At 49.2% G+C, this 24,865-nt stretch overlaps 1 protein-coding gene across 1 annotated transcript in view; it reads right to left on the minus strand.

The window, feature by feature from the left end:
- EHD4 (EH domain containing 4) overlaps positions 1–24,865 on the minus strand; it is a 78,735-nt gene that overhangs the window by 4,922 nt on the left and 48,948 nt on the right. The window contains exons 4-5 of the mRNA XM_017531035.2: positions 16,512–16,924; positions 6,591–6,755 (exon numbers count right to left, since the gene is read on the minus strand). Of these exons, the coding sequence (XP_017386524.1) occupies positions 6,591–6,755; positions 16,512–16,924 (578 nt within the window). The remainder of the gene's footprint in view (positions 1–6,590; positions 6,756–16,511; positions 16,925–24,865) is intronic.

The following is a 24,865-nucleotide window of genomic DNA, read 5'->3' on the forward strand; positions in this document are numbered from 1 at the left end:
ACACACACACACACACACACACACACACAGACACACATACACACACACACAATACCACACTGTTAACAAATAATGTGTCCTATGTTTATGTGGTATTAATTTTTACATAACCTTTTTCTTAATATCTCCAGAAGAGTGAACTGTAGACTAGAGCTGAGCCATTCTTTATTTGCCCTGTCCCCTGCAGCTGGACACACAGGGTATTTCCAATGGAGAATCAAAATCATGGTATCTAGGGTGGCAGGGCAGGAATTCTGGGCTGACATTTGGAAGGGGATTTCTGGGTGGTAGATGGTGGGGGGACAGAGCTGAGGAATGTCAGCTAAACCGGCAGACATCTCTCTAGGGAAGGGACTCCGACATTCTCCTCAGGTGGCAAACTCAGCAGCCATCAAATCGTGCAAACCCAGCATGTCGCTCCTGACATCAGCATCAAACAATGCAGCCTGCACTTCGGGCTCTTGCCTCCAACATCTTAGTCAGCCGCAGAGATTGAAAAGAGAAAGCCAGGCAAGTGGAGGAGCAGGCATCCCCCACAAAAATCCCAGCGCTACTGAGTCAACAAGTTTGGATTCCCTGGCTGCGTGAACACCTACCCCATTTCCTTAAGAATGAGCCTGCGTTTGGAGTGCACACAGAGCCCTGTGTCTGGCCCAGCAGACAAAGGAGGATGATGCCTGCCCAAACTTCCCACCAGCCTGCAGGGGCCGTGGATTCCGACTGCAGAGCTCTGGAAAACTGGCAGGGGGAATAGCTGCATATTTGCAGGGGTGGACAGGAAGCAGCAGTTATTCCTGCCCCAGGAAGAAGCCAGGAAATAAACCCTCCATTCTCATCCCTGTGGTTCCCCCACAGGCTTACTGGGGGTTGTGGGGGCACCAGTTAAGCCATCATCATCCCTGCCCCCTGCCAGGGTGGGTCAAAACAGTTTTATTGCGATGAATACACACTGGGGAACTTACTGATTTACCCATCAACAGTTGTAGCCATTGAGCTGGGACCCTGGAATTGCTCCCTTTCAAGAGGTGAAGGTCAGTTCCCAGCCCCATCTCCTGTGGGGCTGTCCCTTGCTCAGTTGCCAACATTCGCCAGAAGAGTTTTCAAATCCACCAGAGGGTCTGAGCAGATGGGGCTGACTCTGCTGCCCTCTGCTGCTGAAACGCTGCCAAGTCACGAGCTGAGGGGTCCAAATTCTCCTTCCAGTGGGAAGAGCAGAGTCAGCAGTAACAGTGGCCCTTCTGGTGCTCATCTCTTCCCGCAGCATTGACACTGTGCTGTCAGTCACGGTCCCTCCCCAGAGCGTGCCAGGCACGCAGAGGCAGCCTCACAGGTGGGTTGCAGGGTCTGTTCCAGCACAAGGAAGAGCCTTCAAAATACACGCTGCTCTCACTGCTAAGAGTCACTGTAGCCAGCTGGCTCCATGAGAGAACAGCAACCAACCTGATGCTGGTGTCAGTCAGCTCTCTGAGTGACCCTGATATGTGCAAAGACCACAATGTGGTTACCTCTAAGCATATGCCCCTGCCTCTGTCAAGGCCTGTGTTGTAGAGGATGTTAGACTTAACAGCCTCAGGGATGGGAAAGGCCCTAACCCACACACATGCCCCTCAAAGCTTCTGGTGACTGCAAGCTAGCCTGCAGTATCAGGTGACACTGAGCACTCCTGACGGGCTCCAGGCTGCCTTGTTCCCTGGGGATTCTCTGAAGGAATGGAGTGGTGTGACCAGGCCTCAGCTGACTTCCCAAGGAGGCCTCTTCCTGCAGCTTACAGGGGGTTGGCACTGGGAACCCCTGGTATGTAAGCCCTGTGGGAATTGGGGCTGGGTCAGGGCCTGAAAGCCCGCTGGGACACGGCCTCACACTAACTTACTAATTCACTCGACATGTGTTAACTGAGCATCCTCTACATCCTAGATACTGGGGACATGGCAGTGAACAGGGCATGGGGCCACTGACCTCACGGAGCCACAGACTTAGGAGGGAGAGAGATACTAAATATCAGACATCTGATAATTCAGTTACACAGAAGCACTTGAAACGTGTCCTGACAATGGGGTTGCTGTCAATTACTTTTACCCCCATTTGTTCATTTTTCCTTTGTTTTCTTGAGATAGGGTCTCCTCTGTCGCCCAGGCTGGAGTACACTGGTGTGATCATGGCTCACTGCAGCCTCGACCTCCTGGGTTTAAGCCATCCTCCCACACCACCCTCTTGAGTGGCTGGGACCACAGGCATGAGCTACCATATCTGGCTAATTTTAACATATTTTTATGGAGACAGGGTCCCACTATGTTGCCCAGGTTGTTCTCCAACCCCTGGGCTCAAGCAATCCTCCCATTTCAGCCTCCCAAAATGCTGGGATTATAGGCATGAGCCACCATGCCCAGCCCCATTTTTTCATTTTTCTTTGTTGATTTATTACAGGGGCCTAGAACAGTGACAGCAGCAGCAGGCAGACAAATGCTGAGGCAGATAGTGGCGGGTCTCCAGTGAAACCCCATCTTCAGGCCAAAGGCAGTTTAAAGCCTGAAGGCCAAGCTACAATTCAAATCCATGGACCAGATTGAGAACCTGTCTTCCCATTTGGCTGCTTTCCTTTGATTGATCCCCACCCATTACCTATTTTACATACACCTACCCTTCCCTAATTGTTTTTACACTGTCGTGCCCACCTTTGACTGGTGCCTTTGTTTTAACCTTTTTGGCATACTCACAAATCAATGAGCATGCATCCCTCTATCCAATGCCTATAAAAACCCCAGACGCAGCCACACTGGGGCGATGACCTGACTTCAGGAGGGATGACCCAACCTTCCCATCTCTTCACTCAGAGCTGTTTCCTTGCTTGGTAAAATCCTCCACCCTCATCTCCCTTCAATTGTCAGCATGACCTCATTCTTGCTGGATACGGGACAAGAGCCTGTGACCCACCAAAGGCAGGGACCAGTGGCCCTCTACCCTTACTGGTGGAGGGTAGCTGTCCCACTCAACAGAAGCAGTGGTGGGGCTGAGCTGCTCCTGGAGCCATGGGCCAGAGTGTGGCAAGAGGCTGACTGAGCTGCTAACACAACGCAGAACTAAAAGAGCTAACTAGCATACTCCAACACCTCTTCTTGGGCTTTGGTGTTGCGGGTACCCCTGCCTGGGCACTGGCACATTCCCCTTGGGGTGACACATTTGGTCTGGCTGCGGACCCTGCTTCTACGTGAGCACTTGGAGTGGCTGGCCGGATCCTGTATTTGCTTGCTCATGTGCTCCCTCCCTCAAGGGGCCAAGCATGCAGTTGTGGCAGCCGTGGGAGCTACAGGCCAAAATGCAAGCCGATGAAGCCCAGCAGGGTAGACGAGGCACCCCCTGCTGTAATCCTGGCAAAGGGGCCAAGAAAAATCCTGTGTCAACAGTGCCTGGCCCTGTAGGCTTAATTAATATTTCTTGGATGAATGAATAAATAAACATAAGTGAAGAGGGCACCTCATCAGGTGACCTTAGCACCACCAAAAGTGCTAAGGTACTGGGTGTAGACCTGATTCCAGGTGATTCTCAGCAAAGGCTCGGCCCTCCTCATACCCTCCACCTCAGTGGGCCATGGCTGCTCCTGAGACCATGCTTTCCTTACTGTCTTCCCCCAGCTCAGAGGACCCTCGGTGTCTTCTGACCTGGCCAGCCCAGGCTAGCTCTGTCATGAGTAGCTCCCTACTTTGTCATGAGTAGGTCCCAGTGTCTGCTCCCTACGTTATTGGGCTCACAGGGGACCAGCAGGAGAAGCCTGGCAAGGGAGGCCTCCGCGGAGCCCCAGGGCTCAAGAGCAGCGTCTCCCTGCGGCAAGCTACTGTAGCAACTTCAGGAGGCCAGTGAGGCACAGAGGCCCCTACCGGGCCACAGGGCAGGCTCCATATTTCTTCAAAACTTTCATCTAGGTCAAGAAACCAAGTTCCCTTTGGAAACATATGAAGGGTACAAGGAAACAGCTGTCTTACTGCTTGGTCATGGGATGTGGGGCATACCATGGGCGTGAATGGGGAAGCTGCCCAGGGAGACTGCTCCTAGAGCCACGGCAGCCCTCCAGCACCCCCTGGTGACCAGAAAAACCCAATTCAGCTTGGGAGCACAGGAATACCCATTTCATTGCTGGAAGAAAAAAGATATTTCTCTCTCTCTCTCTGTGTGTGTGTGTGTGTGTGTGCGTATGTGGTGTATTTTTTTGAGACAGGGCCTTATTTGTCCACTTATCCAGGCTGGAGTGCAGTGGTGCAATCTTGGCTCACTACACCCGCCACCTCCAGGGCTCACGTAAACCTCCCACCTTAGCCTCTGGAATAGGTAAGACTACGGGCGTGCACAAACACGCCTTGCTAATTTTTTGTGTATTTTCTGCAGAGATGGGATTTCGCTATGTTGCCCAGGCTGGTCTCCAACTCCTGAGCTCAAGTGATCTGCCTGCCTTGGCCTCCCAAAGTGTAGGGACTACAGGTGTGAGCCACTGCCCCCAGCCTCTATGTGTGTGTATATATATATTTATTTTTTGAGAGGGGTCTCCCTGTATCACCCAGGCTGGAGTACAGTGGCATGATCTCAGTTCATGGCAAACTCTACCTCCTGGGTTCAAGCGATTCTCCTGCCTCAGCCTCCCGAGTAGCTGGGATTACAGCCACCACACCTGGCTAATTTTTGTATTTTTAGTAGAGACGGGGTTTCGTCATGTTGGCCAGGCTGGTCTTGAACTCCTGACCTCAGGTGATCCGCCTGCCTTGGCTTCCCAGTGTGCTGGGATTACAGGTGTGAGCCACCAAGCCCAGCCCTCTGTATATATTTTAAAATAAATACAGCTAAATTTGTGAATTTGGCCAAATCACATGTACTAGACTCATCCACCCTGAGCCCAGGCATAAAGAGCTGTCATCAAAACAGTAAAAAAAGCCCACCCCTGAGTTAGTATGTAATTTATATAAAGCTTACATTAAAAAACCCCTCAGGATCAAAGTTCTCCTCCCACTGCCTCCTGGCCCTTGCCTCTTCTGCCTGACCTTCCCCTCTCCCTGCATCCTCTCCGCTTTCACCTTTCCCTCCTCCTGCCTCCGCCTGTACCTGCTTGCAGTTTTTAAGTTATGCTGGCTTCAATGCTGCCACTCTGTGGCTCAAGAAAAAAGACGGTAACCGGTGGTCTCCATGTGCAGCTGGCATGCAGGTGGGCTTTGTGCCCTACATAGTTTTTTTTGAGCCAAAATGTGAAAATCAGGTGATTTTACACACGAATCCAGATTTCCGGCTTCTCTTGAGCCTTCCTGGTCTGCATTCCCACAGGGTGGCGACCCCTGGGCGAGACAGGAATTCGGCACTGTCCAATCTGCCCCGCCATGAGACCCTGACACGTGCTCGGCACATTTGCAGGATGGTTTTCTTCCTTGCTGACACATGTTTCTCGGAACCCTCTTCTCTATCAAATGTGGGAAAACCTAGAGAGGGTGCCAGAGTTTCTCTTCCGCCTGGCCTGCCCCACTGTTCACATTACTGGCTGGTGGCTGCAGGCATCTGACTTTGTGGTTCCTGCTATACAGAGAGGACAGTGGCCTCCAGGGCGGAGGGGTCCCTGCACCAGATTAGAAGATGGCCAGCCTGGCTCTGTGAGGACTGTCAGCCCAGAAGTCAAGACGGTGGCCTCGCTTGAGGACACGCTCATCTAACACCAGTGCAGAGACGTAGATATGCCGGTCAGGCCAGGGTGGCTGAATGTGGCCCCTGTTCATGCCTGGCTGGAGCCGCCCAGCCACAGCTCAAGAGAGGCCTTGACAGCAGGCCAACGGCTGCCCGGCACCAGCCTTTAAGCTCAGTGCTCCCTGTGCCCACACAGTCCAGCAGTGCCTGCAGAGCCCCACAGCCCCTGCGGGAGCCCTTGAGCCTGCACAGCAAGGCTGCCTGAGCACATAATCCCACAGCGTGGGGGAGGGCCGGGCAGGGCTTGAGGAGGCTGCCCAAGGTGACCCTCAAGGCTACTCCCAGCTCTGATTCCCTCAAGGTTCTGGGATTCCAAAGAGCAGTGTCGTCGCAACATCAACCAGCCTCCTTGGACACAGTCTAAGAGGGTTCTCATCTGACTTTCTCATGGGAGCTTCATTTACCTTTGGCTGTGTGTCTTCTTTGTTGATACTTTTTTTTTTTTCTGAGATGGAGTCTCGCATTTGTCACCTAAGCTGAAGTGCAATGGCATGATTTCAGCTCACTGCAACTTCTGCATCCCAGGTCAAGTGATTCTCCTGCCTCAGCATTCTGAGTAGCTGGGATTACAGGGGCCCACTACCATGCCCGGCTGGTCTTGAACTCCGGACCTCAGGTGATCCACCCACCTTGGCCTCCCAAAGTGCTGGGATTACAGGCGTGGGCTACTGCGCCTGGCCTGTTTATGCATTTTGGAAGACAGGTAATTTCTGCTTTATTCATAGCTTATTATCATGGATCACCATTAGGAAAACGAATTCATTGCATTCTCCTTGATCCTAAACCACGAGCCCCTCATGTGTCTCCAGCTAACAGCCAGATGACGTGGCACTGCATCTCCGCCCTCTGCCCATGACACTGTAATGAGCTCCCAGTACCTGCATAGCCTTGACCTCGGGGAAGTCCCCTGCAGAAATCTGGTATTCTCGCTGTAGCTGAATGTAGATTTCTGGTAGCCTGCTGATAAGCTCTCTCTTCTTGTTTTCCTTTCCAAATACACTCGGCATCTCCTTCTTCAGGTAGCTGATGATATAGGCATGCACCTGGAGGGGTAGATAGAGATCAGGCAGGGAAGTGTCATTTAGAATTGCACCAGAGAAGGAACAAATGAGATCACATTTTACCTCCATCATAACACATAACAGGCACCAGATCAGGTCCCAAGGACAGGAGGAGGGGAGGGTCCAGGGGGAGTGGGGCTGTCTAAGGGTGGCTAGAATGTGACCAGACTTGGGGAAATTCTACGGCTACAGTTCCGTTGTGCCTCTGAGTGGCAATTCTGATGTCTATAGGGAGTGAGTGGTATGGGTGGGGCCTGGGGGGGAGAGCTCTTTGTTCCGGCAATTATCCAGAAGACCCATCAGCAAGTTTCACCAGGCTGGTGCCCTGGAACACCAGGAAATGAAACTGGTGGCTGGTGACAATGGCTGATCAACATGGAAATCTGTGCTCAGTGAACGATGAGATGAGAATTCCCATAACCCCCCTGTTATGGGAGGTTTAGACTCTGAGATCTCTACAGGTAGAACAAAAGTCATTTCTGCACAAGACCAGCTGCCTGGGATCAGGCTGGATGGCAGAAGATCCCCCTGGGAGAGGAGCCCCAAGAGTCCACGGGAGAAGCCCCAGAAGCCTTGATCACTGGGGCTGGGGTAGCCAGCAGGCTGTCATTGGAGGGGTGGGAATCTGGCCTTAACATTTCCACTCTTCTACTGGTTTTCAACTTTAGGATATTAAGAAATGTTCACTACAAAAGTTCTCTTTGTATCTTTTTTTTTTTTTTTTTTCTTTGGAATCTCCCTCTTTTTCCCTTGTTTGTTTTCTATTTTGGCTCATGGCAACCTCCACCTCCTGTATCAAGTGATTTTCCTGCCCCAGCCTCCTGAGTAGCTGGGATTAGAGGCATGTGCCACCCCACCTGGCTAATTTTTGTGTTTTCAGTAGAGATGGGGTTTCTCCATGTTGGCCAGGCTGGTCTCCAACTCCTGACCTCAGGTGATCCACCCACCTCAGCCTCCCAAAGTGCTGGGATTACAGGCATGAGCCACTGTGCCTGGCCTCTTTATATATCTTGAATTCCATGGAGTAACTGTGAAGTTAAGTAAGTAAAAAAAAAAAAAAAAAAAAAAAAAAAAAACGGGGAAAAAAAAAAAAAAAAAAAAAAAGACTATATAGCAATGGAAAATCCTATTAAAGAAAACAGACTTCTACTGTAATCTTGCGGAATAGTTGAAATTAAATAAAGGCAGTAAGCAGATACGTTCAGTAGCTCAGCTGAGGGCCTGTGTGTGGACACATGCTGGACACAGCTAAGAACATTTTGTGAGGATATGGACAGTAACCTTAGTACCTAATGTAACGTCTGACATGCTCAGGCCAGACAATGCCAGCTTCCCCTCTGCATGAGCGTCGCGTAACAGAAGCATACACTGTGCTGCCTGGCTACCGCTGGGAGGATGCACTTGGACAGCTGATGCTAAACTTTTCTGTCACCAGCAAACCTGTTTATGTACTTACTTTCCAAATGAAGACAACTGAAATTATTTACAAGATTCTTAGTGATAACTAGAGAAACCTGAAGTTTGGGATCCGTTATTTGGAATCCTGGGCTTTCACCGCACTCCTGAGGCTGTGATGAGCAAGTGATAAGATGGCAATTCCTCCACTTCCCACAGTGAATGCCTGGCTTGGTGTGGGTGGGCTGGGGAGGGCCGGGGCTGGGGGAGCACCCTCGGACTGGAGGGGCTGTACGCTCCATCAGGGAGAATCAGCTGCTCACCAGCTGTCATCATTTCCTTAGCCTCTGCCTTCCTGGAACTTCTGGACTGGGCCTATGCATGCCTCTCTCTTCTGTGCTCAGGCTCACCCCACCCTGGATCCACCCCAAGGGAAGTAGGAGGCCCCAAAGCTGCTCAGTCTCCCAAACACAAGGGCTTCTGAGACCACTCCCCTCCCTGCCCTGGGGCCTAGCTCTGAAGCAGCTGCCAGGCCCCTGCAGGGCTTCCCAAGACCCCTAACTGCCTACTAGTGGGGTACCTTTGAGCCACCAGGGCCCAGCTCAGGGAGGGCTTAGTTCCTGCTCCTCATCAGGCTGACTCCTCAATTAGCCCCTGGCCTCCTGACATTGGACACCCTGTTCCTGAACACTTCCTCGTGCCCAGGGCCTGCTTTACCTGCACTGAACTCAGCTAATGTGCACCTGCCACACCCTCCATCCTCCAAGTGGCACCTGCCCCCTCAGCTCCGGCCTCGTGTTTGCCGGCTGATGACCAAGGCTGCCCGGACTTCCGGCCAACAGAGCCCTGACAAACCTGGGGCTGATCTCATGCCAGGTCTCAGCTCCCTCCTCCTCTGCCAGCCTGGTGCCACCTGAGTCATGGCCCTTAGGTGGCCTGCTCATACTGCACTGCTCTTGGCCCCAGCCTCCACTTCTAGGAAGTTCCATTGGCCGGTTTTGTAGAAGTCTCCTGTTACACTGCCTCTGCATGTCCACTGGCCTCCTGCCCTTCCTGGTGTGTCCTAGACAGTAACCCAAGGCCAGCTTCTGTGCACAGACCTGCTTTCAGGAGTTCATCAAGTTGGCTGGGCGTAGTGGCTCATGCCTGTAATCCCAGCACTTTGGGAAGCCAAGGCAGGTGGATCACTTGAGGTCAGGTGTTCGAGTCCAGCCTGGCCAACATGATGAAATCTCGTGTCTAGTAAAAATACAAAAAATTAGCTGGGCATGGTGGTGCGTGCCTGTAATCCCAGCTACTCAGGAGGCTGAGGCAGGAGAATTGCCTGAACCCAGGAGGCGGAGGTTGCAGTGAGCCGAGATCNTGAGGCAGGAGAATTGCCTGAACCCAGGAGGCGGAGGTTGCAGTGAGCCGAGATCACGCCATTGCACTCCAGCCTGGGTAACATGAGTGAAACTCCGTCTCCGGAAAAAAAAAAAAAAAAAAAAAAAAAAAAAAAAATATATATATATATATATATAAAGTTCATCAAGTCACAAGATAAATTATAGTTGTTAGCATCATGGAGTATTGAATCTGGAAGTGACCCCTGATGCTTAATTTAATTCCTGGTTCCAGGATGTCCATGTGACTCACTCAAGGTCACATGGCTAGCTGGCAGCTGTAGAGCTGGCACTAGCAACCAAGTGCCTCATTCCTGTCTTTCCAGAACTAATGACTCCCTGTGGGTATGCATTAATCATTTTATTGAAGTTGTTCAAAATCTGGAATTCAAAATGAATGGTGTCCCATAGAATGAGTTTGGAAAACTTCGATCTTAGGTTTGACTTCTGACTGTGCCTAATTCAATGAGAGGCTTTGGAAGGGTCTTTTATTCTCCCTTTCCCCACACATCAAACTCAGATACAATGATGGCACACAAAAGTCAGGACACCACGTGGGAATGCGGGTGAAGCTTTAGAGCTGCTGGTAGGATGGCACCCTGTCATTTTCTAAAGTCGTGTGGTAAACAGATGGGACAGCTTGAATGGCTAAAATCCACAGACAGCCTGCAAAGCTCACTCCTGCACTTATGTGTCAAAGGCGTCTCCAAATAAATGCCAGACGGAGGGCCAGACCTGGCAGTTGTCCCTGGGGAAGGAGGTGGAAACACTCAGGTCTTTTAACATTTATATGCAGAGAAAACTAATTGGGAAGGGGAGGAGTAGGAAAGAGAAGAGGGGGATGAGACCTAGTGCTGGAAGATGAGGTTCAGGCCCCCTGACCACTGCCTACCCACTGAGTAATTAATTTGGGGCCAGGCGTGGGATCTCCGCCTCAGCGTGCCCATCCACAAATCAGAAATGACAACAACATTCATCTCACAGAGTTAAGGGAATAAAAGAGATCATGGATTTGAATGCCTGCTCTCACTAGAAAGAGGAGCACATGTTACTTGTTATCAACTAATGGCCAAAGACCTACAGGTGGAGGTGCCGTAATGACAGAGAGGGTTTCCGGCTGGTTAGTCCTTACCAAAGAATTCATAGACTCTGTATATTTAAATAGTAATATAATGAATTTGGGTTCCAAGTGTTTAATTCACAAGTGAATGACATTGACCCCTGGGGGCTTTTGAACATTCATATCTTGTTCAAGTCATCCTTTGCCTTGTGTAAGGTTGCAGAAGCCCCAAGGCATCTAATGGGGATGACCGGGGGAAATCAAAGGGATCAAAATGACAAAATGACAATTTTTCTCTAGGCTAATAACTCAATGAGCAGAAAGGAATGTCCTCCCCTTTATATGTATATGAATGTATATGTAGTTCACACACCCTGACACAGATCTCATTAATTGTGTCCAGTGTCAGTTTCTCTCTCTCTCTCTCTCTCTCTCTCTCTCTCTCTCTCTCTCTCTCTGTCTCCAAGACTAAAGATGTTGCCCATATCACTGTACTCAGGAGAGATATGGGCCACATCCACTCTGCGCTCAGAGGGTAACTTCAGCGAGTGCTGGATGCCAGAAGTGACGAGTGCTGGAATGAAAAGCTTCATGGAATGTGAGGATCAGGCAGTATTTTGGGGCAGGCGGGCTGGGAAGGCATGGTGACACACTGTGCCATGCTCATCTGCAACCTGAACATGACCTGCTGGAGACCTGTGGCTTTGGAAACCCAGCTCTGGAAACCTGCATAGAGCATTTAAAACCAGGGTATCAGCACATTTATAAAGTAGGTTTGTGAAAAACTCAGTTATTATTTCTCCCTAGACCCAAAAGATGAACCTGTGGGGTAACAAGAGTGAGACTAGGGGAGGCAGAGAAAGGCGGCTGGTGCATTCCCACTTGAGTGACAGTTTGTTATTCTGTTCAGATCAAAACAGGCACCAATGGCAGGTGTAATTCTGAGCAGCCTTAAAGGGGACCGGAGGGGGCCGCACAGTCATCTGAGGTCAACCTTCAAAGAGACAGGCTTCCATTTATGGGCTCAAGCACTGACACGCACACACGCACAGTAGCTCAGAGCGGCTGACCGAGTTATTTTTAGAGCCCCGCTGGGGACTAGGCACTACCATGATCTTCATTATCCATTATATCATGATTCTCACACACGTTAGCCTAGATCCATTTGGTGCACAAAAAATACCTCATTTCTCTATTGAAGGAATTTTTTTTTTTTTTTTTTTTGAGACTTGCTTTGTCGCCCGGCTGGAGTGCAGTGGCGCAACCGCAGCTCACTGCAACCTCTGCCTCCCAGGTTCAAACCATTCTCCTGCTTCAGCCTCCTTAGTAGCTGGGATCACAGGCACCTGCCACCATACCCAGCTAATTTTTGTATTTTTAGTAGAGATGGGGTTTCACCATGTTAGCCAGGCTGGTCTCGAACTCCTGACCTTAGGTGATCCACCCACCTCGGCCTTCCAAAGTGCTGAGATTACGGGCATAAGCCACTGTGCGGGGCCTAGAGAAGGAATCTGATGGTGCAAACAGACAGGAAAGCCAGGCTCTGCACATCACATGTGACTAAGAAGAGAATACATTTAAAAGAATCAGCTAAATTCCACAGAACTACAGTGAACCTCGAAAATCACTGACCTCTCCTCTTCTCAGTTTTACTTGTTTCTTCCTCAAATGTTGCCTCATTTTTTGTTGAGCAAAGATCTCCAAATGGGTGACAGCCTTTTCTACTCTTGGGCAATATGTTTAGAAAGGGTGGGGTCTGATATGAACTTGCCTTACTTTTGTTCATTTATCCCAGGAGTAGTATTGTTTGGGATTTCTGTGAGTCTTATTTCTTTAATTTGGCTATTTTAGTTATAGCTGAATAAAAGCAAATGACATTTTCCAAATCCTTTTTTGGGCTTTCCCAAAATAGCTTCCTTTAAAAATCATGAAATGAACCCTGATTGGCATCTCAGCATGTGAGCTGTCTTCCAAGAAGGGTATCTACTGAGATGGTCAGAAGTGATCTTTGATAATAACCAAAAATCCACTCTAAAGGTTCCCTGTTCCTTAAATAGAGAGTTGTGAAAAAAAGATGTAAACAGAAAAAGCAGGGAAAGAAGCTTCAGGAGCTCTTTGGGAAGAGGATCTACTTTTCATATTACTAAAATGCCATCATTATGACACCTTGAGTTTGATTAAAATGATGACGCACTTCTTTATCCGGATGGGCCATGAGTCCTGCTTAATTGTGGTGTTCTATAAATAAACCACACTGCACAACCCAACTCAGAGTTGACAGCTCTTAGCTGACATCTGAAAACTTGCCCTTTGCATGTTTTCAAAGCGTCAGCTTGAGAAACCTAAACTTTGTAGGGCTTCTGTGGATGGAGACGTTTACAGAGTTAACAGAATAACAGGTCAGTGCGGAAAACAAGGACATGAGGAGGTGCTGCAGCTGCCGCTCACTTCCGGTTTCAGGTGACCGCTTTCTGGATTGAGGAGTCACACCGACCGAGGTTTGAACATATACCTAGCGGCTTGCAGGCTGCAAAGCCTTGGGGACATAACGTCGCCGTTCTGAGCTTCGGCTTCCTGAGGTGGGAAATGAGGACAAAAGTGCTGAACTGTGTAGTTATCAACAGGATCAGACAGAATAGCACACGGAATGCAGACTACAGAGCTTTGGAACACTGCTGGTGTGAGAAAAGGAAAACTGGATCAAGAGAAATGTTAATACACCAAAAGAAAAGCACTTTTGGGAAATAGTCCAAAAACAAAAACTCAGGTAAGGCTCTGTCCATTTAAGCACAAACGAGTCGGCGGCGGAAGATGATACGGCAGGTGGTGTGAAGTCAGTGCCACAAGTGAGCGGCCGAGTCCAGCTTCTCCTCCGGCGGAGCCCGACTCCCATCCCCACCCCCAGCACAGCACTGCCCATGAGCAACTGGCACCAAGAAGCTCTGGCTGCAAATATCCACACTTCAAACGTTTTCCTTTGTGAAAAGGAACAAGCCAGACACTATTCTTAGGAAGAAAAAAACCCACAAGCCTTTTTCCTATAAGTAAGCTCAGCAAGTTTGACTGTCCCCCCCTCCCCGCATCCACACAAGGGTTTGCATTATTCCCAGCGTTAGAATACAGAGCAGTGTTCTGTGCCTCTCCACACCCAGGCCAGGCTGGCCCGTTCAGAGGGCGAAACGCTCAGGGATGGCAGGGAAGCTCTATGGGTTAAGGCGCTTGGCATTTCCAGGGAGCTTTCTGCTCCTTATTTATTTATATGACTTACAGCAGCTTATATGAATTTGGGTTCCAAGAGTTTAATTCACAAGTGAATGACACTGACCCCTGGGGGTTTCTGAACATTTGTATCTTGTTTAAGTCATCCTTTGCCTTGTTTAAGATTGCAGAAGCCCCAAGGCATCTAATGGGGATGACCAGGGGAAATCAAATGGACCAGTCAGTGGGTCCTCAGCAATAACTGGTAAATGAAGAATGTCCTGAGCACTTAAAAATAGTTTAAAAAAAAATCTTCAAATCTGCAAAGGCTATGATAAGAGTTACCAACTTTGGTTATAAAATAATGTGAGGTGTCACATACCCTAAAGGTGAAGTTCAGTTGTACCTGCCGGAGAAAGGAAATACCATAAGACAAGGGATCGCCATCCTTCCTGCTACCAAGCATTAGGCCCAGGACAAGGGCGAGGGAGAAGTCATTTCAGGAGAGCTGCACATCAGTGGATTTACAAACTAGTTTGCACAACTGCCTTGCAGAATTGGGAGAAAATTGGCTTGTGGTTCTGGAAAGGAAGCCACCAGCACCAAAGAAGGGTGACTCACACAAGCACCACGCCACTGAGCGGTAGCTGAACCAGAGACAGGAATGCGTGTTCATGCACTGGGACACAGGTGACAGAGAGGGACACAAGACATTGAGGTCCTGTGTGAGGGGTAGCAGCGAGGGAGGTGTTCATTTTCACCCAGGCGAGAGGCTGCCCTGTGAGCATACTGGTATGAGGACAGGCTGCTAATGAGCAGCAAGAAGGAGGAAGGCTTGGCCTCGTCTCAGCTGTCACCCTCAGGGAAGCCCTCCCTGCCTCTGGAATCGTGGCAGCGTCCACACCATGACTGGCACATAGCTCCCCATTCTGCAACAGGGCGTTTGGAGCCTCCCTCCTCTACCAGGTGAGACTTCTGGCCTTGGCCCAGGGGTGCTGAGCACCTAGTGACTGAATGGGGAAAAGTGGTGGTGACCAGAAGGCTGACCTGCTGGGCCCCAGGGCCCAACCACTCACTGAGAAGTAAGAGGAATGTGGGAGGGGACATGGGTTCCTTGCTGCTGGAAGACAAAGGGAAGGTGAGCTGACATCATTTCCTGACCAAGTACTAGAGAATCTGGAGATTCAGGCCTGCGGATCTGTGTCAGCTGAGGTGATGGTGTCCAAAGCGGAAGGCTGGCCTGAGGGCTAGGAGGCTTGATTTCTCGTCCTAACTTTGTCACTATTGGATTAGGTGACCCTGGAGAAGTCACTTACTTGCCTTGTCCTTGTAAGATTAGGCAGCCAGCACAGGTCTTTAGATTCCATCTTGGCTGATCATCAGAATCACCTAGCGAACTCTCCACACACACACACATGCGCGCGTGTGCTTACACACATGTATATGCACACATGGCTACGTGTACATGTGCACCCCTATAGCCGAGGCTCTGGGGCAGGGCCTGGGATGTATGTTGCTTCTGTTGATCAGCCAGGTTTGAACTTCACTGGGACTAGATAAAACTCTAAAGGCACTTCCAGCATTAGAGGACAATGATTTTATGAAACATGCACGTATTTTTTGAAGAGCCATTTTTTTTTTCACTGTATTTTCTCTTGGAGGAGCGATATGCTTTTCTCTCTTTGGAGACATGAATTGACTCTGCCACTTGAGGGATGTCAGCAGGTCACCTGTCATTGCCCCATTGGGTATACACTGTTGGGGCTGCTGAAAGGCTCAGCTATGAGGCAAGGGAGCCTGGAGCCCAGGCATGCAGCCTTATACCCTACATCCCAGAATGAGGATGGGGTGTGACTCCACACCAGCACACTCCAAGGGTTACGCTGAGCCAGGTCTCCCCTGGATCCAGGTAGTAACACTGGCCTTTGGTGCAAGGGGAATAGCAGTGGCCTCTCAGCATCCCAAGGCCACAGAGGTGGTCTCGCCAATGTCACCTCTCTCAGGTTTGGCTGGTTATATTCCTATCGTCCTGACATCCTAACAGCTACCATGTAGCGGGTACAGTGACTGATCCCTCCCTGCGCACCAGGCACTATGCCAAGTGCTCTGTCACACTGACAAACTGTCACCCCAAGTCCTCATAAGCACCTTGTGAAGTGCTCTTATTAGCTCCAAGGTACAGATTGGAGAATAGGGTTAGTCATCTGCCCAGGAGTGCAGAGCCAGGAGCTAGGGTGTCAGCAGGGACACCTGACCTTGAGGCTGTATTGTTTTTTAATTTTTTGGGACAGAGTTTTTCTTTTGTTGCCCAGGCTGGAATGCAGTGGTGCGATCTTGGCTCAATGCAACCTCTGCCTTCTGGTTTCAAGTGATTCTCCTGCCTCCGCCTACCAAGTAGCTGGATTACAGATGCCCGCCACCACTCACAGCTAGTTTTTGTATTTTTAGTAGAGATGGGGTTTCACCATATTGACCAGGCTAGTCTTGAAGTCCTGACCTCGTGATCCGCCTGCCTTGGACTCCCAAAGTGCTGGGATTACAGGTGTGATTCACCACGCCCGGCCCCTGAGGCTGTATTGCTAACCTAGGGAGTGTTCATTCTGTAAGGCTTCTGGACGAGCCTCCTCCCACACATCTTGCCTCTGGAGAGGAGAGGGCAGAGTCCCAGCCCTTGGCCTCTGTGCAGGGCATGTCCTGGCTTACCTTGGCCAGCCTCGCTCTCTTGATGAGGTCATTGAGTTTGCGCACCGCTGCCTTCTGGGGAAGGCTCTGGATGTCTCTGAAGAGGTCCTGGGCCTCAGCCTCGAAGAGCCGGCGGTTGTCCGTGTTCTGCAGGGGCTGCGCCCAGAAGGAGCCAATGTAGACGCGCAGCACCTCGGGCGTGTTGATCACCTTGCCCAGGGACCACATGAGGGCCCCGTAGACCCGCATCAGCTGCTGCGTGTCCACTTGGTCGGCCTTGTTCAGCACCACACGGATCTTGTCGTCCTGCCCCCGGAAGGCCTTGATGGCCTCTGAGAATTCGTCTGAGATGTCCAGCTTGTGAGCGTCGAAAAGAAGGATGATCCTGTCCACCCTCTCAGCAAACCACTGCAGGACCTGGCAGAAGTCATAGCCTGGATGGAGAGAAGGACACGTCAGTGTGGCCACTACTGCTGGAGACACGTTTACTGGGAGGGCTCAGGAATAGTCTCGCTCTCCAGCAGCTGCCAGGGAGAAAGCCCTGTAGTCAACCTGGAGGCAGTGGAGGTCTGGTAACTTGAAAATCACAGGCTGAGATGAATCTGGGCGGGAAAGATCTGGGGAGCCCTTCCATAGAGGAGGGAGGGAATAGAATGCGACTCATGGTCACTTTGGGAATTGCAGACTTCCATATCTGTGATTTCATTTAGTCTTCATGAGCGTCTTGTTTCACCTAATACAGACCATTTGCTTGATGGAAAAATTGACCAACGGTTCTGTAAAAACACAGGCCACGAGTCAAAAGGTCTTACTTCCGAAAAGTCTCACTTTTCTGAAAGCCCCAGTTAGAGAAAAAAGACAACCAGAGGCCACCTGGCATCCCATGGGGTGTTCAGTAAGCAAGTAAGCGTAGCAGAAGAGGCACTGCCTTTGCTTAACCCAAGTTTGCAGAGTGCTAAGGAGGTCAAAGGTTGGCCCAGCCAGAATTATGATCAATATTTATTTTTGGACTATTTATAGCTTGAGTATATTGTAAATATTTTTAAAAATTACATATTGTAGCCATTGTGTGAAATGGTCTCTTGCCAATTTCTTTTTTAAAATGGCCAAGCCCACAGCAAATTCTGTTCGGCCTACCCTGGCCACTTCCACAAATCATGCAGCTGCATAAACACTCCTCAACCCAAGGTCAAGACTCTCAGGCCTTTCCCCAGGGAGGCAGATGCCCACGAAAAGCAAACAAGAGGAGGCCAATCCCACAAAGCTGACTTTGAATTTCAGTCTGATTAGCTGCAGGAGCAGAGTCTAAATCCGGCCCAGCTAGTGCTGAGATGTCACCTTGCTGTACCCCCATGCTAGGGGTCTCCCCTCTTCTTTCAGATTTTGAAAACTTTCAAACATACAGAAACATCCATAGAGTCATATACTGAATGCTGATGTAGCTACCACATAATTTTAACAAATGTTGACACTTTGCTTTGTTTGCTATTTCAAATACTTTTAAAAACCAAGTCTAGTTTACTTAGAGACCATACAGAGGTGAGAACTAACTAGATCTTCACTTGTCAACACAGGTAAATCTCCAGAATAGAACAAGAGTGAAAACGTATGTATAGCATGATAACATTCACGTAAAATGTTGAAATACGAAATACTCAACCATCTATGGATACAGACTAAAGCATAAATACAAAAATGTCAACATCGATTGTGAGACCCTGGCTGGCTGTGGGGGTGGAGAAGGTGTGGATCTGAGGCAGAGGAGGCAGTATCTGGGGGAATAATCTATTAGGTGAAAGTAAAGAGGGTCTGTGGACGAAGGTTTCCATGGATTTGAAGAACAGGTGTTAGAGGAGTAATAGTTGAACAAGCAAACTGAGTTCAAGTCCATTTTTCATAAAGAAAACAGAACACTTGGTAATGCTGAAGCCCGTCACCCCTCCCTGAGCCCTTCCCCCGCCTCCTCCCCAGAGGAAGCCGCTGTCCTGAGTGTGGTGTTTATGCCGCCACACGTGTGGATACTTCCAGTTCATGCTTTTCATTTCTCTGTTCTGTCTCACTGCGGCACTCCCTGACTCCCTGGGGATAAGGAAGGCAAAGGCGGTTCTCGGAATGTGGGCCAGAGTTTATTTTCATTGCTGTCAGCAGCCAGTTTAGGTCAGAGGAATATCAAAGACCTACTGATGGGGTCACACATTGTAGGTAAAGATCTAGAGTCAAGAATTTCACTGAGCTCTGACCCTGAAAGGCCAGAACAAATTGCCCCCTAGGGTAACACTAAGTGCTACTGTCATTTGAGACAGACTTGTGCAGACAGCCCTAGCTCACAGGATTGGAGATCCTCAGCAGATGAATGAACTGGCTGTTCGCTGGGTGCTGGAAAGAGGCTTTGGAACCACCCATAGATGGATCTGCATGGAGACTTGCTTTTCCAATGACTGATTCACCACACTGACCTGACCACTCACGCATGTGGTCTTCCTAGGGGCCAGATGGGGTATCTGAAGGTTCAGAAACAGATCAAAGAAAATGTAGTGTCCAGGGTGCTCATGGAGTGAACCTTAGTTGCTTTTGCTGGATACCCTTCCTGTTGGGTCAGGAGGTATCCTTTATGGCTGTGGAGGCTGAAGGTGTGGCAGAGTCCCTTGCCCCATTCCTTAGCAAGGTGGGGCATAGGCATGTGATCTAGAGTCAGACATTCACCTGATTCCACCAGAGAGGAGTGCTGAACCTTGGGGGAAGGACGCAAAGACACAGTGAAAATAAGAATTTATTCATGGTGGTGGCAGCTTACTAACCCTTTTCTAAGCCTAGTTCTCCAACTTTCCTATTAATCCTGTGAAAAATTTCCCAGAAACTTTCTTTTCTGCTTAAATTAGTCAAAATCAGCTTCTTTGGTTTGCTATTGAAAGCAATGACTGGGCTGGGAGCTGTGGCTAACACCTGTAATCCCAGCATCTGGGAGGCAGAGGTGGGAGGATTGTTTGAGGCTAGGAGTTTGAAACCACCTGGCAATCTGGTGAGACCTTGTCTCTACAAAAAATAAAAACAAATTAACTGGGCATGGTGATGTATGCATGTGGGTTCAGCTACTTGGGAAGCTGAGGCAGGAAGATCACTTGAGGCCAGGAGTTTGAGGCTGCAGTGAGCCATGGACACACCACTGTACTCTAGCCTTGGCAACAGAGTAACATCCTGTCCCCCCCACCGCCCCGAAAAAAAAAGAACTGCAACTGGTAAACAATCCTCCCCTCACCCCCATTTAAGATTTCGGAATACCTCTTATTGTCAGTTCCAAAAGAAGCCCGCTATCCATCTGAGACACAGCTGTCACTAGTGGTGCTCGTGCCAACCCAGCCGTGTAGATGCAGTATCTCTTCTTCCCAGGGCCGTATGGGTTGGATGGTTAGCTTTGATTGCAACACTTGTGTCTAAACTTTAACTTAAATTTGCGTTCCTAACAGTTAATTTGTCTTTAAAAAAGATTCCATTTCAATGCTATGGTGAAATCAAAAGTTATTAGGAACAGAGCTGCCAGATTTAAGTTTACTCTAAGTGAGGCCAATATCCATCTCTACAGGAACAGGTACATATCCGTATTTTCTTGCGTGAAAGCGACAATGAGAGCTTAATACAGTTCGAGCAGTAAGGTAGGCAGAGCTGTGTTTGTTCTGTCCCTGAGCAGGTGTAAAAGGACTGCCTGTCACACATCAGGCAACACAACCAAAGGAGTAGAGATCACTGTGTCCGAAAGAGAGCAGGGAATGACACAAGCTGGGAGAGGGCGGTCTGCTTACCAACCCCCGCTATAAAGTTATAATTATTTTGCCATTTTAACCATTTTAAGTGTACTACACAGTGGCAATAAATAAGTCACACTGTTGTACAACCACCGCCACCATCCACCTCCAGAACTATTTCACCTTCCCCAGCGGAAACTCTGAACACATTAAACATTAATCCTGGCCGGGCGCGGTGGCTCAAGCCTGTAATCCCAGCACTTTGGGAGGCCGAGGCGGGTGGATCACAAGGTCAAGAGATCGAGACCATCCTGGTCAACATGGTGAAACCCCGTCTCTACTAAAACTACAAAAAATTAGCTGGGCATGGTGGCGCGTGCCTGTAATCCCAGCTACTCAGGAGGCTGAGGCAGGAGAAATGCCTGAACCCAGGAGGCGGAGGTTGCGGTGAGCCGAGATCACGCCATTGCACTCCAGCCTGGGTAACAAGAGCGAAACTCCGTCTCAAAAAAAAAAAAAAAAAAAAACATTAATCCTCCGTCCCCTCTCCAGCCCCTGACAACTGCCATTCTACTTTTTGTCTCTATGAATGTGACTACCCTAGGTACTTCATAGGAGTGTCCACTGTGCCTGGCTTCTTTCACTCAGCACAGCGTCCTCCAGGTTCATCTGTGTTGCAGCACCTGTCAGAGCCTCCTACCTCCTGAGGCTGAACAGGTCTGCTCGCTTCTTGTGTCGTGAAGGACTCACGCACCACACGCCTAGCTACCCCAAAATCCCAGCAGATCTACCTCCCAGCATGTTATTTAGTCTGTCAGCTAAAGAAAAACAATGATTCAGAAGGACCCAGAGACCAAAGCCTGTTCCTGTATTGGAATGAAATAAGGGGCTTGCTAAAATTTAGACTCCTAGGACCCTCCCCAGAACCACTGAATCAGAATCCCAGGGACTGAGCCTGGCGATCTGCACTTAGAAGCTCCCCAGATGATTGCAATGCATAATACAGTTTGAGGATCACTGTCCAGAATGAATACCAAGGTTGGGGATTGTACAGATAGGTTTGTGCCCCTGCTGGTTAGCAAAAAATAAAACAAATCAAATACATTTATAGTATCATTTCCTTTCATTCTGAAAAGTTACAAATAGATGTTTAGGCAGTGCACCATAGGGTGGAGGAAACACAGAACTGAAACATGCTTATTTGAAGATGGATTTTAAAACCCACCAGAGCTCTCTGCCTTAGCCCATGCTGGGCCTTGGCCCTGGCAAACCTTTCCTCTATGGTCTAGACTGAGCCTAGAAATCCAGCCTAAACCTTGCCGGGCGTGGTGGCTCATGCCTGTAATCCCAGCACTTTGGGAGGCTGAGGCGGGTGGATCACGAGGTCGGGACATTGAGACCATCCTGGCTAACATGGTGAAACCCTGTCTTTACTAAAAATACAAAAAATCAGCTGGGCGTGGTGGTGGGCACCTGTAATCCCAGCTACTCAGGAGGCTGAGGCAGGAGAATCGCTTGAACCCCAGAGGCGGAGATTGCAGTGAGCTGAGATTGCACCATTGCGCTCCAGCCTGGGTGACAGATTGAGACTCTGTCTCAAAAAAAAAAAAAAAAAAAAAAAAAGAAAAGAAATCCATGCCAAAAAAAAAAAAAAAAAAAAAAAGAAAAGAAATCCAGCCCAAACCCATGTCTTTCTTCAAAATATCTGGGCCAACTCTGATTAAGTCAGACATTATTCAACTTTAAGCCCCAGTTTTTTTCACCTGTAAGACTGGGTTATTGAGTGATTACATAGAAAATGCTTTTATCTATATGACGTTGAGACTTTGTTAACTTTCAGCAAACATGAGCTGTGGTTATGATTTCCTTAGCTGCTCCCGTGTTTAAGTTCCCTTGCCTGTGCTGCCTACGACACCACTCCACACAGGGTATTAAAATCAGAGGGATGGGCTGCTCTCTCATTAGATTATATATTCTCTAACCACAAGGACCATGTCTCCATCGTGCTCACACAATGTAGTGGTGGACAGTGTGGGCCTTGGACCCAGACTGCCTGGGACCTACCCAGCTCCACCACTTACCAGTTCTGTGATCTTGGGCAAATTACTTCACCTCTCTGTGCCTCCTTTCCTCATCTGTAATAATAGTATCTTAGGGCTATCCTAGGGCTGATAATAGTAACCACCGGCCTTAGGAGCTGCAGAGTTAACACACATGAAGCATTTAGAATCACCTTGGCACCTAGAAAGCTGTCCAAAATGCTATCTACTGGTTATTTAAAAAATCTTTGTATCCAGTGCCTGGCACACAGTGGGGATGCAAGGAATATTTGTGGGAGAAGCATAGTCTGTAGTTATAGAAGGAAATAAAATTATTTAGGGTAAAGGTGACAGTGCACCGATGCTTGAGCCAAGTGAGAGAATCAGTGCTCAGAAGTAGGTAACAGAAGATACCAAGGGACGTGAACACCGCTCATATGCGCTCAATAGAGCGGCAGACTCACAGAAGCCCAGTGGCCTTTTCTACCAGCAGGTCTTACAGATCCCAGCTTGCTGCTGAATTGAATCTACGATTTCAATCACAGACACTCCTCAGCTCAGGAAAGTCCTGCACATACCCATGCTGGCTGCAATAATGCAGGGCACACATTTGTACCTGGAAGGACGAGAATAATGAATTTTTCCAAAGGTTCTGTTGAAGGGTGGTGAGGTTCCCAGGAACATTGGCGGTTAGCTACACTGAGCTAAGTAGGCCTGTGAAAAGAGCAATCATTTAGAACAAGGTTGAAAACCAGCGGGCCCCAGATGGAAAGTGGTGCTCAGCTTCTGTTTTGTTTGGTCTGCATAGCGGTTTTGTTTTGTTTTGAGGACAGGGTCTCACTCTGTCATGCGGGCTGGAGTGTAGTGGGGTGATCATGGCTCATTGCAGCCTTGGCCTCCCTGGCTTAAGCAATTCTCCCACCTCAGCCTCCCAAGTAGCTGGGATCACAGGCGTGAGTCATCATGCCTGCCTAATTAAAAAAATTTTTTTTTATAGAGATGGGTCTCACTATGTTGCTCAGGCTGGTCTCAAACTCCTGGGCTCAGGTGATCCTCTTGCCTCAGTCTCCCAAAGGGCTGGGATTACAGGTGTGAGCCACCATACCTGGCCTATATAGTGTTATTTTGTTGTTGTTGTTGTTTTGACATGGAGTCTCATTGTTGTTGCCCAGGTTGGAGTGCAATGGCATGATCTCTGCTCACCACAACCTCTGCCTCCTGATCTCCAGCAATTCTCCTGCCTCAGCCTCCCGAATAGATTACAGGCACCTGCCACCACACCCGGCTAAATTTTGTATTTTTAGCAGAAACAGAGTTTCACCATGTTGGCCAGGATGGTCTCAAACTCCTGACCTCAGCTGATCCATCTGCCTCACCCTCCCAAGGTGCTGGGATTATAGGCGTGACCTAGATAGTGTTTTTAAAGTTCTGAGTTAGCTGTCTTTGGTCTGGACATGCATCATTCAATTCTTACAGACAGCTCAGTTTTCACAGATGCATCCACCTGGTGCCCAGTGCTGGGTAGAGACACAGCAGCTCAGACTCAGCCTTTGAGACCAAGCTCTGTGTCCTCTGAGAAGCCGCCCCTGCTCTCCCAGGCTCCTGCAGGAGTCCTACAATGCTGCTGGCTGTGAGCCGTGAGGGTGGGCCTTCTTACCTCCTGGTCACAGCCCAGAACAGTGCTGACCGGGAGCAGGTCTCAGTCAACGCGCCTCAGACGAGTGAATGTTTTCTGTGAAAAAATCTCTTCAAAATTCCCAACACTGGCTTTAAACAATCTTTTGCAACACATCTTTCTGGACATGGAGAGTACACTGAACATCTTGGAATTTTACAAGACACTTCAAAGACGAAAGTAAAAAATGGATTGGCTAGTAATTACGGAGTGCCTAGGACATGCTTAGAACTGTCACAAAGGGACACACTTCTTTCTATAAGCCCCAAACTGGAAGCAATCCCAGTGTCCATCAACAGGATGGGATGGACACGCTGTGCACATCTAGTCAGTGGAATACCATTTAGCAGTGAAGAGGAATGAACTACTGACCTGAGCATGACTGAACCTCAGACACATTACGTTGAGCGAAAGAAGCCAGACGCCAGAGAGTGCTTTCTGGGGGATCCATTCCTATGAGGTTTTACAAAAGGAAAGCTAAACTACAGTGACAGAAGCAGACAGTGGCTGCCTGTGATGGGAGGTCCGGCTGGTGGGCGGCACAGACAAACAGGGAGCTTCTCAGGGTGAGAGAAAGCTTCTACATCTTGATGATGGCTGTGGTCACACAAGTATGCAAATGTGTCAAATTCACCAAACTGTACAATTATATAAAATAGGTGCATTTTTCACACCTGTAATCCTAGCACTTTGGGAGGCCGGGGCAGGTGGATCGCCTGTGGTCAGGATTTTGAGATCAGCCTGGCCAAGTTGGCAAAACTCCATCACTACTAAAAATACAAAAATTAGCCGGGCATGATGGTGGGTGCCTGTAATCCCAGCTACTTGGGAGGCTGAGGCAGGAGAATCGCTTAAACCCAGGAGGCAGAGGTTGCAGTGAGTGGAGATCGTGCCACTGCACTCCAGCCTGGGCGACAGGGA

This window comes from Cebus imitator, unplaced genomic scaffold (genome assembly GCF_001604975.1).
Source record: "Cebus imitator isolate Cc_AM_T3 unplaced genomic scaffold, Cebus_imitator-1.0 Scaffold70, whole genome shotgun sequence".
Lineage (NCBI taxonomy): Eukaryota > Metazoa > Chordata > Mammalia > Primates > Cebidae > Cebus > Cebus imitator.